General features: G+C 44.7%; 1 protein-coding gene across 4 annotated transcripts in view; it reads left to right on the forward strand.

Moving 5' to 3' along the window:
* Positions 1-16,765, forward strand: part of ephb2b (eph receptor B2b) — a 117,864-nt gene that overhangs the window by 73,342 nt on the left and 27,757 nt on the right. For all 4 annotated transcript variants that reach the window (XM_047582814.1, XM_047582816.1, XM_047582815.1 and 1 more), the window contains exons 4-5: positions 9,568-9,723; positions 11,498-11,833. In XM_047582814.1, coding sequence (XP_047438770.1) covers positions 9,568-9,723; positions 11,498-11,833 — 492 coding nt within the window. The remainder of the gene's footprint in view (positions 1-9,567; positions 9,724-11,497; positions 11,834-16,765) is intronic.

Consider the following 16,765-nt stretch of genomic DNA (forward strand, 5'->3'; position numbering starts at 1 on the left):
TTTTTTTCCCGGCACTGAAAAAAGTGGGGAAAAAAAAGAAGAAAAAAAAAAGAGAGCAGTGAAAATTCCAGACGTTATTACTGTGCTGCGTGCATGGCTCCACTGATACTCCCCTTTCATCTGTGTTTCCTCCTTTATTGACAGATGGTAGTTATCAGACAGTATGGAAATACTGTGGTTAAGATAGTTTTCACTGATTTTTTTTTTTTTTTTTTTTTCTTCTTTGGTATTTATGACCTGATGATCATCATGAGAGCATTGTGGTCTTGAACAGCGGGCCGCTCCGCCAGCCTTGTTTGAATCAAGAAACTAACATTTGCCACATGGGAATCATGAAAGGCTGAGTGTTTGTGAAGTAAGGTGTATTGTGAGTACGTGTACTTCGGCGTAAAAATGCACCAAAGCGTTGATATATGTTACTGGACTGACTGACTTTATACTTATTCATCCACTGAAACACATTCAACAAAAATGCAAAATGTTTGCTGCTATTTTCTAATATCTAATATTAGAAATATTTCTGTGTTTCTGCATTTAAAATCATTGCATTTTGGGGGGTTTTTGGGTTGATATTTGTTTTTTGGTCAATTGTTAACAGAAAGCTGCCCTGCTCCAGTTAGCCTAGCACGGACCAACAATTTGTAGCAGGCTGTCTCTTTCAACATTGTAACATGGTTTTGACCAAACTGCATATGGGTCTTTTACGTGAAAAATGTTAGCACGGTAGAGCAAACTCCTTTTAACGCCACTAATTAATAATAAATGCACAAATGTTCTGATATTACGAAACCTGCCTGCAACATTGTTGGGGAAATTAGCAGAAAAAGCAGCAGTTCCACGAAAAGCAAGCAGAATCTAAAGTGCGGTCATAGTAGGACATTTTACCCTGTGGGGGTTGGCAGTACGCCTGTTTCGTCAAATATCCCAAAAGAAACAGAAGAAGAAAGCCAGCGGAAACAAGGGAACAAGCAGAACACGGGTAAAGGAACTCTTATTTTGAACGACAAGTTTATCTTCAAAGCTCGGCCAACTACAAAGGTATCTGCGCTTGCTGTTGCTGTGATGTGAACTGAGTTATGAACTGACAGAGAACATTCTGAGCAGCTGAGATGTTGATAAGAGAAACACAAACGAGAAAAACAAAAATCCTGCCGCGGTACATTTAAAACAGATGAAATGAAGTGGGATTAATTTGCGTTAAAGCATGTTAACTTTAAAGATCGCGCAATTTAAATATTTTAATTGGCTTAAAGCCCCGATTGCAACACATCCTTTAGCGTGTTTCTTTTTAGTGTGTGGCGCACATTTGTGATGTAAAACTGCAAAAAGTGGAAAATTGTTGCATGAACGGATTTCACGCCATATCTGTGCCACGTGGCCCGCTGATGTTTTTTATGGCCGGCGGTAATGAGATAATGAGAAATAAGGTCAGTTAGTGGGAAATTAATTTACACCAGTTGTTACATGACTAATGTTTCCCCTACAGAGTATTTTTAGCTGCCGCTGACATTCTGAACAGTGCTGCACACTTCTTTTTGTCCTTGTAAATACCAAACCCTGTGATGGCGAGCCTCGTATACGCGCCACATATATGAGGTTAAGCCCTTGCAGTATGAGCTGAAATTGTCCTCTGGGCAGTGGCCAAGACGGGGTTTATTAGTAGCTTTCCGCTTTATGGTCCCTGCTTATTTATGTGTTGATGTATATGTATCGGAGGAAGATGGAATTAAATGAGCTCTTGGTGTTGGTGTGCGGTGTGTGTGTGGCGCAGTGTCTTGTGCGGTTTGTGTTCAGCGGATGTGTGTGTACATGACTTGTTTGTCTCCCGAGGTGGCTGCACCCTAAGAGCTCATTTCCCAGGTGTCCCACATTTCCAGCTAATCTGCTGCTCACTTTGGCTCCTAATCTGTCTCAAAGGAGCCTGCTGCAGGGAGGGGGATTGGGGTTCTGAGCTCTGTGACAACTGCAGAGGAGATGCAGCTTAGAGCAAAATGCTGAGGGACACGGCGGTGAAAAGTCAGTTTCCGCTCATCTTGCCGTCCTCCTGTACCCCGTGACACGTCAGTGTCTTACCTTAGATAAGCTCACAGTGACGCGTCATTTTCCAGGAATCCGTGCAAATCAGGTGTCTGGATCAGCAAGCATGTATAAATGGTGTTCGAGCCTCAAGTAAACAGATCGCATATTTGTGCAACGGCTGTGAGGGAATCTTCGTGGGTTAATAAGCACTGATGCAAGTTGTGATGTGAAGTTCATTCAAGCTGGAAGTATAGAAGCGTTTTAAATGGGTCATTTGGTAGCTCGTTGTGTGTTACCACACTCATATTCTGATGACTGCGTCTGGTGACGTGCTTTCCGGATTTTATTTTGGCTGTAATAACCGATAAAGAGAAAGAAATACGAAAATTAGAAAGAAAATTAGTCCTAGATGATGTGCCGAACAATATGAATGACCCCGCAGATATTTGCTGTGGGATAATCAGTTCCTAACGGAGCAGCCCCAGTCCACTGCAAAGGCTTTGTGGCCATTATGTTGGAGAAAGTGCCCTGGTTGCTCAAAGTTGGAAGTCCTACCCAAATATTAAGCGATATCATAGCCAGTAGACAGTTGGTCTGCAGTAGACACTGAAGGGTCTGATTGCCTAGCTAAACCTCTTTCCCATCCAGAACACAAGAGTAGTGCTGCAGTTTGTAAGGAGCAACCTCTTCTTGCCAACTGTGCTCTCTATTTGAAGAGTAAATAGTGTCAACAATATGCTGCTCCATCCGGGTTCACTTAACGCTCCAATTCAGCGGTGTTTCCGTGCACTAATCGTCCTAGGAACTCCGTGTTCGCCTCATATGTCAATCACACAATACACTCGGCTGACATATGACATCCTCTTTGTCCTTGGCCTCAATTGGGTCCCCTCAAAGTTGAGAACAGTTGAAATTAAGTTTTTTTTTTTTTTATTTCACTTGTAATTGCTACAACTTTCGTTTGAATCTCTTGACGCCACATCTCTATTAGTTTCTTCCTGTGTGTACGCCCTTTCAGTCACGAATGCTGAACACCAGGCAGTAATATTATTAGAAAATTACACATTTAAATGACGCTACGCTATCCCCGAGTTTAAGACTTACCTAATTTCCACCTTGCAGTCCATCCGTGCTCGCGCCCTCGCGCGCTGCCACAGGCGGGTCTTAGAGTGTGAGGAGCCGTGCGGAGGCCCAGACCTGTTAATTGCACCAGACATGGAAACCTAGAGGGAGAAATGAATATATCATTTGTGTGCCAGTGTGTGTGTGTGTGTGTGTGGGGTGAAGCGAATGCCAGTTGTCTAATAGCTTTCACACAAGCCTGATTGAATTAGACGGCCAGGAGGACTGCGTTCCTAATTGAATTGCGGAGACCTTGTGTTGCAAACAGTGCGGGCTAGTGTTCCCCGTGGAAGAGCTGAGGCGGAGAGGGGCAAGCTGGGCTGTCCAACTCCCAGGAACAGACACGCAACTTGTGGCCGTGCTCCTCTGGTTTCGTCTGTGGCCGCGACTGTTGTTTCACAAGGTTATGCTCTACTTAGACGTGACCAGTTCAAAGGTTGACAGTCGTTCCTTGTGGTTGCAGGACGGCAGAGGTAATGAGAAAGCCACTGGAACGGCTCACAGGTTTGCTCAATCTAATTTTCCCCTCTGTAAAAACAGTGGTCTCTCTTGTAAAAGGAGCAAACGTCTCTGTGACGGCCTCTAATCTATACCCTGCAATGATTCGCGTACTCTTTACAGGCGGCAGCAGAGCACAGAGGGGCCCGAACTTGTACACAGCTCGCTGCAAAGGCCTCTTTGGTCACAAAGGAATACAGGGAAATACCCAGCATCCGCGCACTCGCACAATCCCTCTGACACTGGCCATTTTCACTGCTTTCAGCACTTTTTCCTGCTGTGCTCACAAAACCTAGCACCTCTGATTTTTTTTTTTTTTTTTTTAACCCCTCCAGCCTTTTCTCTTTCACACCTTGAACGCAACACACACACTCCTCGTCCGCCTTTGTCTTCCTTGTCTCTTCTTTAATGGTGTGTTCATTAAATAAAGCAGTTTTAGGGAGGGCGGGTCGGATCCTGGAAGAGAGGAGGAGGTGGAGGGGGGGGGGCGGGGCTAGGGAGGAAGAGAGGGCTGTTGTTGCCGTGATGCCCCAGACTTCTGGACAAAAGAGTCTCCCTTTGGGTTCTGAAAAATGGTGGGTGAAGAAGGCTGGAAATGTGTTGGGGTGTTTTTTTTTGTTTTTGTTTTTTTTTACAATAGGCGTGACCTTAGACCGGATTACCTGGTATCACCCAGATGATTGTCTGGTTTTGAACACTTTCCCAGGTGGGCGTGATGGAAATGTTAAACACCCAGTTTTTGTTTCTTTCTGTGTGATTCAGACAAAGGAGGCAGCATGGGCGCGCTCGGCGGTGCCACTGAAAACAACACTCGCTGCTTCCCTCTGTCATTCTGTGTGCTTTTCCATCTTTCTTCTCCCTCTTTTTTTTTTTGTGAGTTTCTCCGCTCCCTCGCAGACATAAACACTCAAACTGCCTTGCGAGAGATTCAGATGGTTTTCGCTGCAGGTCTCTTCTTTGGTGTGCTGTAAATCTTTTCGGCTGTAATATTCAGGAAACCTTTGAAACAACCAGCAAATTACCTGCTGTAAAAATCTGACTAGCACCCTCGCACGGAGACTTACCTTACCTCACAGTACTATTTTTATTCCACGAGTCTAGCAGAAACCCCGTAATTAAAGCTTTTATGCCACTATATATTATTAGAAGCCATAAACATAGGCAGACACAAGCAGCTGGGAGATGGTGATGTATGTGTGTGTGTGTGTGTGTGTGTGTGTGTGTGTGTATAGGGAGGCATTAAGATTATGTTTTAAGACTCAGTGTTAGATTAAAGAAATGTAATACTTTGGTGTTTAAATGATCAGGCGACATTAAAAACACAGCTATCTACCTCCCTGGCAGGAGTTTTCACTTATTTTTCAAATATAAGAAATAAGAGCGAATGTGCCTGCTGTGTGCCTGGAACCAATTTGAGGTGACCTGGACCTTTTTGACACAGCTACCACTAAATTGAGTCTGAAGTGTTTATAAATTCTCTTAAAACTTTTCTATGTGCCTTTTGTTCTTGACTTATTGCTACGTTTCATTGTTTGTCCCAGTTCCAAAAAAAAAAAAAAAAAATCCACGTTCGCAGTCCCCAGATATCGAACAGAAACACATGGCTTGTTTGCTTGACGCTATTGATGATATTAATAGCCTTTTTTTTTTTTTTTTTTTTTTTTTTGTTATAAAGAAAATCACAGGAAGCAGGAACAAGAGAATATTGTCCATGAATATTCTCGCTGTAATTAACTCCTCTTGCCAGAAGGATATCTGAAGTTAAGGAAACATAGGGAAAAAACAGCCTTTAGTTCTCACATCTTGAGCAAGACTGCCAGCGTGATGATCAAACAGCTCAACGGCAGCAGTCTGGGTAGTCAGGGAGGTAGGGAATTACAGCTCTGATCTGATTTTTAATCACTGCTCTCCATGTCTCTGCCTCTCTGCATCTGACACCAGACAACTTTGCAGACCCTAAAATCTGTCATCTGAGCATAAAGTGGAAATTCCCCAAATATTTCCCCAAAGTAATGGCCGTGGCAAAGACCGGAGGAATGCCAAGACATATAATACTGTGCCCTCTTGAACTGGATCGGATGGTTTTCACGAATACTTTTTTTTTTTCTGAACTCATTTGAGTTTGTTTTCATTTTTTTACAGGTAAATGATTTGAGTTTTATCCTGTTGCTCTAAACCCCTCTACGCTGAGTATATAACTACAATACCAAACATTTTATTGAGATTTTAATGTGTCTGATTTAGTTAATAATTTTTTGTTTTTCTTTTTAAACTTTTAACACTTATCAGCGTTGGTAACTTTTCTGTTGGTATATTTTAAAATCTAGATACCTAACTTCTCTGATACTCCATGTTACATTTAATATGAACCACTAAGCCAAATATTTTATCATTATTTTCTTTTTAACCTCAGTTTGGATGGATTTTTTTAAATATAATTTTTTTTTAACAGATAAGAAAAAAATCTCAAGTAAGACACGGGCATTATAAAATAATAATAAAATAAAACATTAAGAGAGTAGATGAACCACAAGTAACAGTGCAACAATTTAAGATTTGCAAAAGCAAAAGTTGGCAAGACGTAGGCTAAAATAAATTTAACCTAATTTCCTTTTCATTCAATTTTGCACACCAAACTCAATAGGCCTGCAGTGAAATTACACCTGAGCTTTGGCGCTCGGTGGGAACATTTGCATCACCCACCAGTGTGCCATGCAACAGCTGCTGCAGAATATTTAAATACAGCCACCGTGGTAGCATGGCATCATGTGGCTTATAAGTGCTAATCAATTATATTCGTCCACTTCCCTCCCCATGCATATTTTAAAAGTCATTGTTCTGATTGTTATGCATACTGTTGTAGCACATACATTCACCGCGGGCACAGTAATGCACTGAATTCCTCTGCTGAAAAAGAAAGAGAAAAAAAAATCAACTCCCAAACGCAGCCATTCCCCACCTCTCCCCTCTCATTTCTTTGTTTCCATCTTTTACTACCCACCGCCGCCACCTCCTCCTCCTCCTCCTCCTCCTCTTTATGCTGCTTCCTTTGGTGTTGCTCCTCGGAGCGCCGTACTCTCTTAGACCTCACTGTGTCCGCCGAGGTACAATCCCAATTCCCCGCGTAGCTGTTGCCTGGGCCTCATTCAGAGCCCCTGTTGACTGGCAGTGTGAATGTCCAGGCCTCATGTTTCGCCCTGTACCCGAAACCTTTTCCCCCATCAATCATGGAAGAAGAAAAACATGTCAAAGCTAATACTTGGCGAAGGAAATCTCTGCTTCAGTTTTATTTCAGAATAATTCAGACTGCCATTGACATTTGTGATAATCCAAACAAACCATAACAAAGACGGCGCACGGTTCGTCGGTTCATGTTTTTCATAAATAGAAGTAAATGAATAGCAGCTTTAATGTCATCTTTGAAGTCATCACGCTCGACAGAACATGCTTTTAATGAAACTACTTGTAAAGCTCTTTTTACGTTTGCAGATTTCGAGTAAAAGGCATTTAAAGTCTCTCGCCGCGACACTCGGTATCTTCCTTTCTTTGTTTTACAGTTGCAGTCACAGTCATTAAAAGTTTATTTATTAGCACAGTGCATTTTACAATATGTCACAGCCCGTCTTAAACACATACAGCATGTCCGTCGCTGCCTGGTTTATAAAGTGTCTGCATCTGCTACAACTGTACGAGCAGGATTTAGAAGGTGATTGCTCTGGGTAATATGGTATGAGTTTCAAATAGGAAAAGGAGCATTAATCTATGGCCCGTGGGGTTAGAGAGTACAGATATGTGTCTGTCTAATATAAACATCGGGATTGGACTCGGACTAATTCTGCCTTGCGATTTGACCTCTTTTAAATGTGAGTTGCAGCTGTGGATGTTTTTTTTTTTTATTTCCCAGATGCTACAGTTGAGCTGTAATTGCCTGTGCTGCCTGTGCAGGAATGAAATAATGGCTGTATTTTTATTACTTTACGTTGCAGAAAAAACAAGTTATGAAACGGCACGGTTCTAGAAACCAGGTTTGTTTTAGCCATTGCAAGAAATACGTGGACGTCAAAATTCACCTTGATAGTGGAATTCAAGTTACCATTGCATTCCAGTGAAGCAGCTGTGTTTCTGTTTAAAATATGTAATAATATACAAAATAAATCAAATGAATAATTAATAATCTGTATGTTTTTGCCTTTCAACCTATAAAATGTTGCTTTTTACTGTGTTAGTAAAGAAAACCAACCGCACTGAAAGACCTGCGGGTGGTTTAACTCCAGATATGCAGCGTGTCCCGTGTGTGAATTTTTCATGTTACTGTACTTCGAGCACCTCTTGATTTTCTCCTTACCTGAAGCAAAACTTAAGCTTTTTTTGGCCCAAGATTCAATAAAAGCTCTTGACACGATGCAGGTGCAAATGCTGGAAAAGGTTTTTTTTTTTTTTTTTTTTTTTTTGTAGGCAGAGTGTGACTGGCAACAAAGAGATCTGGGGATTCAACAGACAACTAACTGAGTTTGTTTATCACAGGCGCGACTGACGCTCATGGCAACGCGCACAAACAGATTCACGGCATGCGTGGCCTGTGATTCACCCACGCACACAGTCAGACGCGCAAACACACCGCGTTCATCTTCCTATCTGCGATGAATGTAACTTTCCTGAAAGAGGCCCTTAAAAGGGCTCTTAACAGAAAGCAGGGCACTTCAGAGGTTTCTCGGGAAACTACAGCGCAGTGAATAATTCAAAGCAAACTTGCGACATGTTGCCATATCTGCAGACCTTTGCCACACATGCAGCGCCTACAGTGCGCTGTAGGTATTTATATGTCGGGCTGCGTCGATACATATTTATGTTCGGGGTCGCAATTTGTGTGTTTTTTTGCCTTCTGTTGTATAACACAGTGTAAGCAAACGGCTCAACGTCAGCCACTTGAAATGCTGAAGTGGTAATGAATGTATATGCACAGAGAATTACATTTAAATGGTGAATGGTCTTGTATTTATGTATCGCTTTTCTACCCAGTGGCACTCAAAGTGCTATACAATCATAATGACACATCCGACCACTCAGTCACACAAACACACACACACGTTCAGACACCGGAGCGATGGTAGCGCTGGTGCTTCGGTGTCTTGCTCGGGGACATGTGGTCCATGCACCAGGGACCGAGTGGTGTAAACCCCGTGGTTTGTGGCCAACCTGCTCTACCTACTGAACCTACTGTGTGTCTCACTGTAATTCCGTTTCAGTGACAAAGAATAATCATCAATTAATATTGTCAATTTTTTTTTTTTTTTTTTTTTTTTTTTTTTTTTTGCCATTTTGCAAATTGTGATAGTTACTGGTGAAATGAGCCATCAGGTAATGGTGTGAGAGAGAGGATGACACCCAGTAAAAGGTGCAAGTTTAACCTCCTGAGACCAAAGCATTTGTTTGAAATACGTCTTAATTTCTTTAAGATATGATTAAGATCTTTAGGTATTTGGGATTAGAAGCCACCTAAGAAGTGTATATATATATATATATATATATATATAAAAGCATCATCTTTGAACTGAAAGAAGTTTTTGAAAGAAATGATGTGGACCCGGGCATTATTTCGGTGTACATTCCAATTTAAGTCACCAATGTGAACCAAAATACAAAACTGGAAATGATGAAATCCCAACGTCCTCAAACGAGTACTCGTTAATTTGTTAAATTTGCATAAATTAACATAAAGAAAGTGTCTCCTCACGAGGACAGCAGGTCTAAATGAAGCAGTATGAGCTGCAACTAACCTAGAACGTAACGTCCCCATACGAGGACGCCGGTTCTCAGGAGGTTAACTCCAGCTTGCACCTTCTGTCTGGTGCCACCTTCTCTCTCTGTAGTGATGATTATAGCCTCAGTTTTTTTTCTATTCTGATGTGTTTTCCTTCTGTACTTCAGCCTGTCCCTCTGGCTCCTTCAAACCGACTCAAGGAGATGAGGCCTGCATGCAGTGTCCCATCAACAGCCGCACCACCAGCGAAGGCGCCATCAACTGCGTTTGCCGCAACGGATACTACCGCACCGACTCAGATCCTCTCCAGATGCCGTGCACAAGTGAGTACAGGTTGTTCTATGTGAACGTTCAAGCCGCTTCCACACAGCGCGCAGACATGAATAGATTCTCTTTGGTGTCTCATATGAACTCTTGGACGCACACTCGCCACAGCCTCGAGCAGAAGATTCCTGGGATCAAAGGACTTGGGTAGTGTGTGTAACTCCAAACAGAGAAACCCTGTCAGAGCCGTCCCTCACATGAGCGCGACGCTGACATGCTCATAGTGTGGCTGTCCACAGATCTGACCCAACACACAAGGCCCGGCCGCCCCTCCTCAACATCACTCAGTCCGTACTCCAAACCAGACCAGAGGTTACTGGGCCAGGGCGCGTAGCTTTGTGAGGGGGCAGACTCGGAGAATGAGCCGAGGCGAGACTTTCTCTTGTCATGCCAATGAAGCTGTTCGAATTTGAATTTGAATTTGAGACTGACACCGAGGTTGAGAGAGAGAGAGAGGGAGGGATAGACCAAAGCAAAAGTGAGCAAGGGAGGGGTAAGTCATGAGGGAAAGACGCGTAGAAATAAATGAACAAGAAGGAATTTGAGGGAGGGGGTTGGGTGGGGGGAGTGGGGTGTGTGCCTGTGAGAAAGACAGAGAATCGGTGCATAGAGTGTGGTCTAACTAAAACAAAATGGGGGTGAGCGAGAAAAAAAGGCTCTTTCAACGTTTCCGTAGTGTTTTTTCCTCGCTCTCCTCTCTGCCTGTTGAAAGGGACAGAGGAGGGAAAAGATTTGATGGTCTCCAACAAAGGAGATTTGCATAAGCCTGGCTCTGGGAGTTGAGCAGCTGTTGTGAATGAGAAAGCAGCAGCGTCACGTCACCCGTATTAAGCGCAGCAGGGCCCGGCCTGATTAAAGCAAGGGAATGGGCCCATCAGAGCCTCCCGCCAGCTAATGGAAGGGGAGGGTGGGGGGATATTAGTCCTCCTCCCCAGGAAGGAGATGCCAAGGAGGAGTTATGTTTCTGTGTATGAAAGACACCAAGAAGGGCACTCCAGTGGGCTCCCTTCCAACGCCGGAGATCTGTTAATTGCTGCCAATTAAAAGGAGGTTAAATAAGAAGTGATCGATTCAGATTTAGGATGTTGTGGGCGGAGTGGAATTGTTTATCTCATTAGTCGTAGAGGATACGTCGACCATAATTAGGTGCACATGTCTGTAAAAGATAAACAGTTCTCATTGTTTGTTTGTTTGGCCTGTCAGTCAACGTCTAGCGCCATGTGGGAAGTTTCCACCCCGTAATGCCTGGTTGCTAAGAATGTCTCAATGGGCGAAACAGTAGGTTCCTCTCCGCTGCAGTAACTCTATACGATGCTCCATGAGAACTTTGTCGAGAATAGATGTCGAGGGAACACGTGACAGAGTGGACACCAGCAGTGGAAATGAGAGAGTGTAAATGGGCATCCCAAGGGACGAGGCACTGCCAGCTTGGAATTCAGTCGGATCAGACCTCAAAGGGGCTTTAGTATCTTTGTGGATGTTCTCACCTCATATGCAGGGGTGATTTAAATTTATAGTCGTGCCCTCCGTGCCATCAAGGACACAACACGGCTTCCATCACCAAACATAAAAGACACTTAACTGTCCACAACTTTTGCAAACCAGTGTCGGAATCTTTTGCATATGAACAACACGTTTATTGTACCACATTTAGCTGTAAGCTATAGTCCCTGGTTGAAGCATGACACCGCCACTGATTCCCAGGTTGCATTTTTTCTCCTTGTGCCACCACTCGAATGTCTTGACAAAAGAATCCCCCCGTGTGTTTTCCAGCTGTCCCCTCGGCTCCGCAGACCGTGATCTCCATCGTGAATGAAACCTCTGTGATGCTGGAGTGGATGCCTCCCCGGGACTCGGGGGGCCGCGAGGATGTGGTCTTCAACATCATCTGCAAGAGCTGCGGCGGAGGCCGCGGAGGGTGCACGCGCTGCGGGGACAACGTTCAGTTTCTACCCCGTCAGCTGGGCCTGACGGAAACCCGGGTTTACATTAGTGACCTGCTGGCCCACACGCAGTACACGTTCGAGGTGCAGGCTGTCAACGGGGTGTCAGATCAGAGCCCCTACTCCCCTCAGTACGCCTCAGTCAATATTACCACTAACCAGGCTGGTAAGTGGGCCCATCTGTCTTATTCTGCACTTTATGTTCCCCATGTGGCTTTCTTCTCTTCTCTTCTCTTCTCTTCTCTTCTCTTCTCTTCTCTTCTCTTCTCTTCTCTTCTCTTCTCTTCTCTTCTCTTCTCTTCTCTTCTCTTCTCTTCTCTTCTCCTCTATTTTTGCGCCGTCCGTGCCCCGCACACAGCCTCTTCTCCGCTCTCACTCCTCTACAAGCACATAATGCGCGGTGCCCGGTCCTCCGCTGAGTCTGGGTTCTCTCTGCTCTCCTGCATGGTGATGTATGCAGATGAAGGGCTGTGAAATGGGAAGGAGAGCACCGCTGATGATGTGACTGACAGAATGTGATGGCCTGCTGGTCTTTACTGTGTGACCTCATCATCGCGTATTTCAGACTGTGGAGCTGAGAGCCGTCTCCTCACGTCGTCTGCTGTTCAGTGATTACAGCTTTATACTCCTCCACCCACTTGATTGTGGAGTTACATACTTTTTTCTAAGTAGTAGTAAGTAGACCACGTGGCTATACACACACACGCACACACACGCACACATATATATATATATGTATGTATATATATATATACATACACTGTTTATACATATATATACAAGGATTGAGCCGTTAAATTATCAAGGAGTATTTCAAGGCCGAATGAAAGACAGGTTGGTGAGTGGAGTAACTTTTTTTTTATGATTTTTAAGAAATACACCTCAGACTCTGCTTCTCTTGTTCGTCTTGTGTACAATTCTGCACGCTTTCCGCTGTATGATCGCGGCTCAATTCAGCCGCCGCATCTATAATTATTTCACCAAGGCAGCAGAGGCATTGATTTGCTCTTTAATTGTCTCTATGAAACGCATCATTTGATTTGGCGGGCCAAGCTTTGTTCCCCCAAGCACTGATGAGCGGGTGGGGGGTGGAGGGGGGGTGTTAGTACAGGCTGGGCTTCGTCTTTGCGCCGGCTTTGCATCCCATCGGCAAAAAAAAAAAAAAAAAAATGGTGCCTGTCAGCTCCCATCATCCATTCTCCCCCCTGCCCTGCGCTGAGGGCAGTTTTATATGACTTCGCTACCTAAAACACTGTTTTTATAAGGTGAATATATCAGGTTTTTCTTCAAATACACTTTAACTCTACAGGATTCGTGAGGTTGTTTGCAGAGCACTGTTTGTTTAAACGACCCATAAAGTACTCCGCTACAATGCAGGAACTCCGTGTCACACCAAAACGGAGGTCTTTATTCACACGGCGACCTCTTTTTATTGTCTGTTTTGATTTGAGTCACTGGTGTGGTGGGTTAATGAGGGCCTGTGAGTGCAGTTAAGCGTTGTAATGAGGCCCCTGCCCCATTCGGTGTTACTGGGCCACAATAAGTCTGCCACCTCAACCCGTGGCTTCTCTGCTTCTCCTGCCGAGGGGTCCTGGCGGAAATTGGGGGGCTCCGCGCCCTCTCCACTGAAGTGCCCGTCACTTTGGATTAGGCGGCAAGGGCTCCCGTCGGAGGGAGCTGTGAAAAGAACTCAACTCTTGCTCGCCCCCCCCTCGCTCCGTGTTCCCACCTTCCCCCATCGCCCTGCACCCTGCTCACTCCTGGGACACGGGGTTGGAGTTTTGCGGCGCTACGCAACAAGGCCGGGGTCACAGAGACCGGGAGCCCGTAATTGCATCTGGTTTGTGAGGCTTGGAGGTTACATAAACATCGTGTCACCTCTAATCACCTCAGGCGGCTCAGGGCCTCGTCCGTGCGCCGAGCGTGAGCGCGTGAGACGGAGGGAAACCAGGGTCTGTGAAATTTTGTTTACATACATGCGCGTTAATCAGTCCAACAGCGAGCTTGCTTTGGGCCGGAGCCTGGAGCGCTCCGTGAAGGCAACAAATAAATAAGACGATTTAAAGTGAGTGGCGTGAAAGTGTGTCTTATTTCTCGTGTGCATGGCTGCCTCCTCAGCTATGACTTGTTGGTGTGAAGGATGGTGGGAGGTGGGGGGAGAGGATGAGGAGGAGGAGGAGGAGGGCAGAGTGTGAGCAAAACTTCTCACCCTCCATACCCAATCAAGCACCCACCACACTCTATTACCCTCAGGGCTTATCCTCCCACTCTGTAGGTGGTTGGCGACAGTTCCTCTGTGATAAAGGACGTGATTGCCCTGGAAAGTGCAGCGCTTGATTACACACTGTAATGCCACACAAAAGCAAATGCCGGGCTGAATGGCGTTTGAGCTCGTTTTATAAGCATATGACTAATTCCCCAAAACTTGCATTGTGCGGAACACGCAGAAGCCTTGATGTGTGCCTCTAAGCCGTTTTGTAATAATGACTCATGCTTAGGCCATCTCACTTTGGCTTTCCTTAGTTACTTTTGCCTAATATTGAATGGCTGGTGGGAGTGAGACTGTGCCAAGTGTGACACAGAACTGATGCTCTGTGCCACAGACTGAGCGCGATACACGCAAGGTGTGTGCATTTCGAGGTATTACTGGGATTTTAATGTGACAAGAGAGGAATTAGTGATGCAAGAGGAAGTTGCACTCTAGTGTCCTTTTGGAATGAATTTCCATGTTGGCGATAGTGCAAGCGAAATAAAAACGTCAGTGAAGGACAGTGTTGTAAAAGAAAAGAAAAAAAAACAGGATCTACAGTTTTGCTTGGTTTTTAAAAGCCTGACGATTCCACACATGGGGACCAGTGAGCAGCAAAGCAATTGCACTCCTGTTTGCCATAAAACATAGTTAACCTTATCCCTTAAAGCCAAGATTTTCATTTTTTTTCTTCCGTTTTTTGCATGTTAAGCCATTCCCTTTCTTCCAACATTTGCAGATTCTTCAGAATTAAATAAAACTTTAAGACCGGCTTTTGAGTTGAGTGGTTAATTTATCGGCTTACGCGACGGCGGACGCTGCGCCTCGTTTTACTCGCACCCCGCGGTGTCCTGATCTTTTAAAGGGATTCTCCCTTCTCTCTCTGTGTGTGTGGTGACAGTTTTCATTGTTTTGTTTGTGGCGTTGATGCAGAACGTCTGCTCGGTCAGAGAGATTTACAAGGGGTGCGCGCCGTTAGTCGCAGATCCCGTTTTGTTCGTGCGCTTGTAAGTCTGTGCACCAGCCCAGCGACAGGTTCTGCAGTGGGTTTGTTCTGTCGGTAGTGTAGGTCTGAATAAAAGAATGCTTCTCAGATCACAGTGAAGTCAGTCCCACGTTTATGGTAGCTAGTTGTAGATGTAGAAACTGCAGGGATGAAGTGTTTTCTTAGATATTTTCATTTTCCATGTTTGGTGCTGTGTCTGTGCTATGTGCTATCTTCTGCCAAACACAATCTGTTGCCCTTTAAATGATCCAGCCACCACAGTTGACGATCTGCCACGACATCTTGCATTTTTAGAAACCACTGGAAACAAGCGACCTATTGGCATTGTCTCTAAACAGGAAGATCACATGTTTAATTCTGTTACATAACACATATCAGGGAACTCCTCTGTATGTGATGTGCTTGAAAAAGTACATGCATAGTGTTAGAGACCTCTTTAACAGTTTATATAGGTCCTCGCGCAGTTCATTTATTTTTTTCCTCGTGCTCACTCCATCCCTTAACTTAGTTGGCCTGAATTTGTTATTGCATGAAATGAAAATTCGAGCAAAAGCCAAATTGCCACTCTGAAGTTTAATCAAACGTCCCTGACAACCGAGATGCGGTATGTGATTTCGCCCTAATAGACTTCACAGCACAGACCTGCCATTTTACCTCCACACAGTCCAAGGCACATGGCTGGATAGAGAGGTTGCGAATCCGCCCGGGAGTGCGCCGTGCATATTTGAATAAAGCCACATCTTGCGCGCACATGTCAGCCAGTGTTTGAGTTTGGGTCGGATCGTCGGAGCCCGTGTTTGAGCTGTCCATAATATTTAAAAGGCATGGTTCTGGTTAAAGACGTGTGCAGCCATTGCAATATGCATGAGTCGTACGAAAGGCAGTGTTCAGTTACAGTTGCTCAAAATCATGAAGACGAATAATAGCAAGGAACCGAGCTGCCATTGAGCTGCTGCATCATCAGTTCAAGTGTTCAGAATTGAGATTATCTCCCGAATGCAAGCGAACCCCATTCTCTGAGAGAATTCAGCGTCGCACAACAGATAAATTAGACCTCCACATACGAATTTGCCGTATTGCATTCTATGGCGCCCGGCTATATTAGATTCCAGAGGACATATTTGTTTAGACGTTTCATTAACTCAAGGTGAGCTGCTGCTGTTAATGCTATCAGGAAGCAGAAGGGCTGAATTGGTTTCTTATCAGGTGAACTGGCTGATTGTGGATATGAACCACATTACTCACAGGGTGGGGAGGGTATGAAAATAGGGGGCGGCCTTTTCATATCGGCGAGACAAGATTTATGGCTTAATTATTGGCCACATTGCTCGGGCCCAGTGTAACCAGGCTACCGGGGACTTTGCTGCTCCACTGGACCATGGTGTGAAAAGCACTGGTGCGGAGCCAGGTGGGACTGCCAGAATGTGTCGGTGCAACAGCAAGCCAAATGTGGACGCTACCCTGATGACATAAGGACAGTGACACCGGTTATTAAAACAACAGATTTGTTTAGTTTGGCCCATTCTGTCATAATGCTCCAGACGGATTTATATCATTTGTTTTAGTTTGATGAAAATGTAGCCATCATACACCGATCAGCCACAACTTTGAAACGACTGACCAGAGAGGTAAATAACATTGACCTATTGTGACAATACAGTGTTTTTCTGGGAAGCTTTCGGATGTTACTTAGACACGTACCACCCTCCTAGACCGGACCAGTCACCCCCACCCCATAGCAATGACACGCCTTGATGGCAGCACTTAAAAACGGTTTAAGAACAACTCAAAAAACATGAAAAACTGACCTGACCTTCAAATTCACTAGATCCCAAACTGAGGCT

The sequence above is a fragment of the Mugil cephalus genome, chromosome 4 (genome assembly GCF_022458985.1).
Source record: "Mugil cephalus isolate CIBA_MC_2020 chromosome 4, CIBA_Mcephalus_1.1, whole genome shotgun sequence".
Lineage (NCBI taxonomy): Eukaryota > Metazoa > Chordata > Actinopteri > Mugiliformes > Mugilidae > Mugil > Mugil cephalus.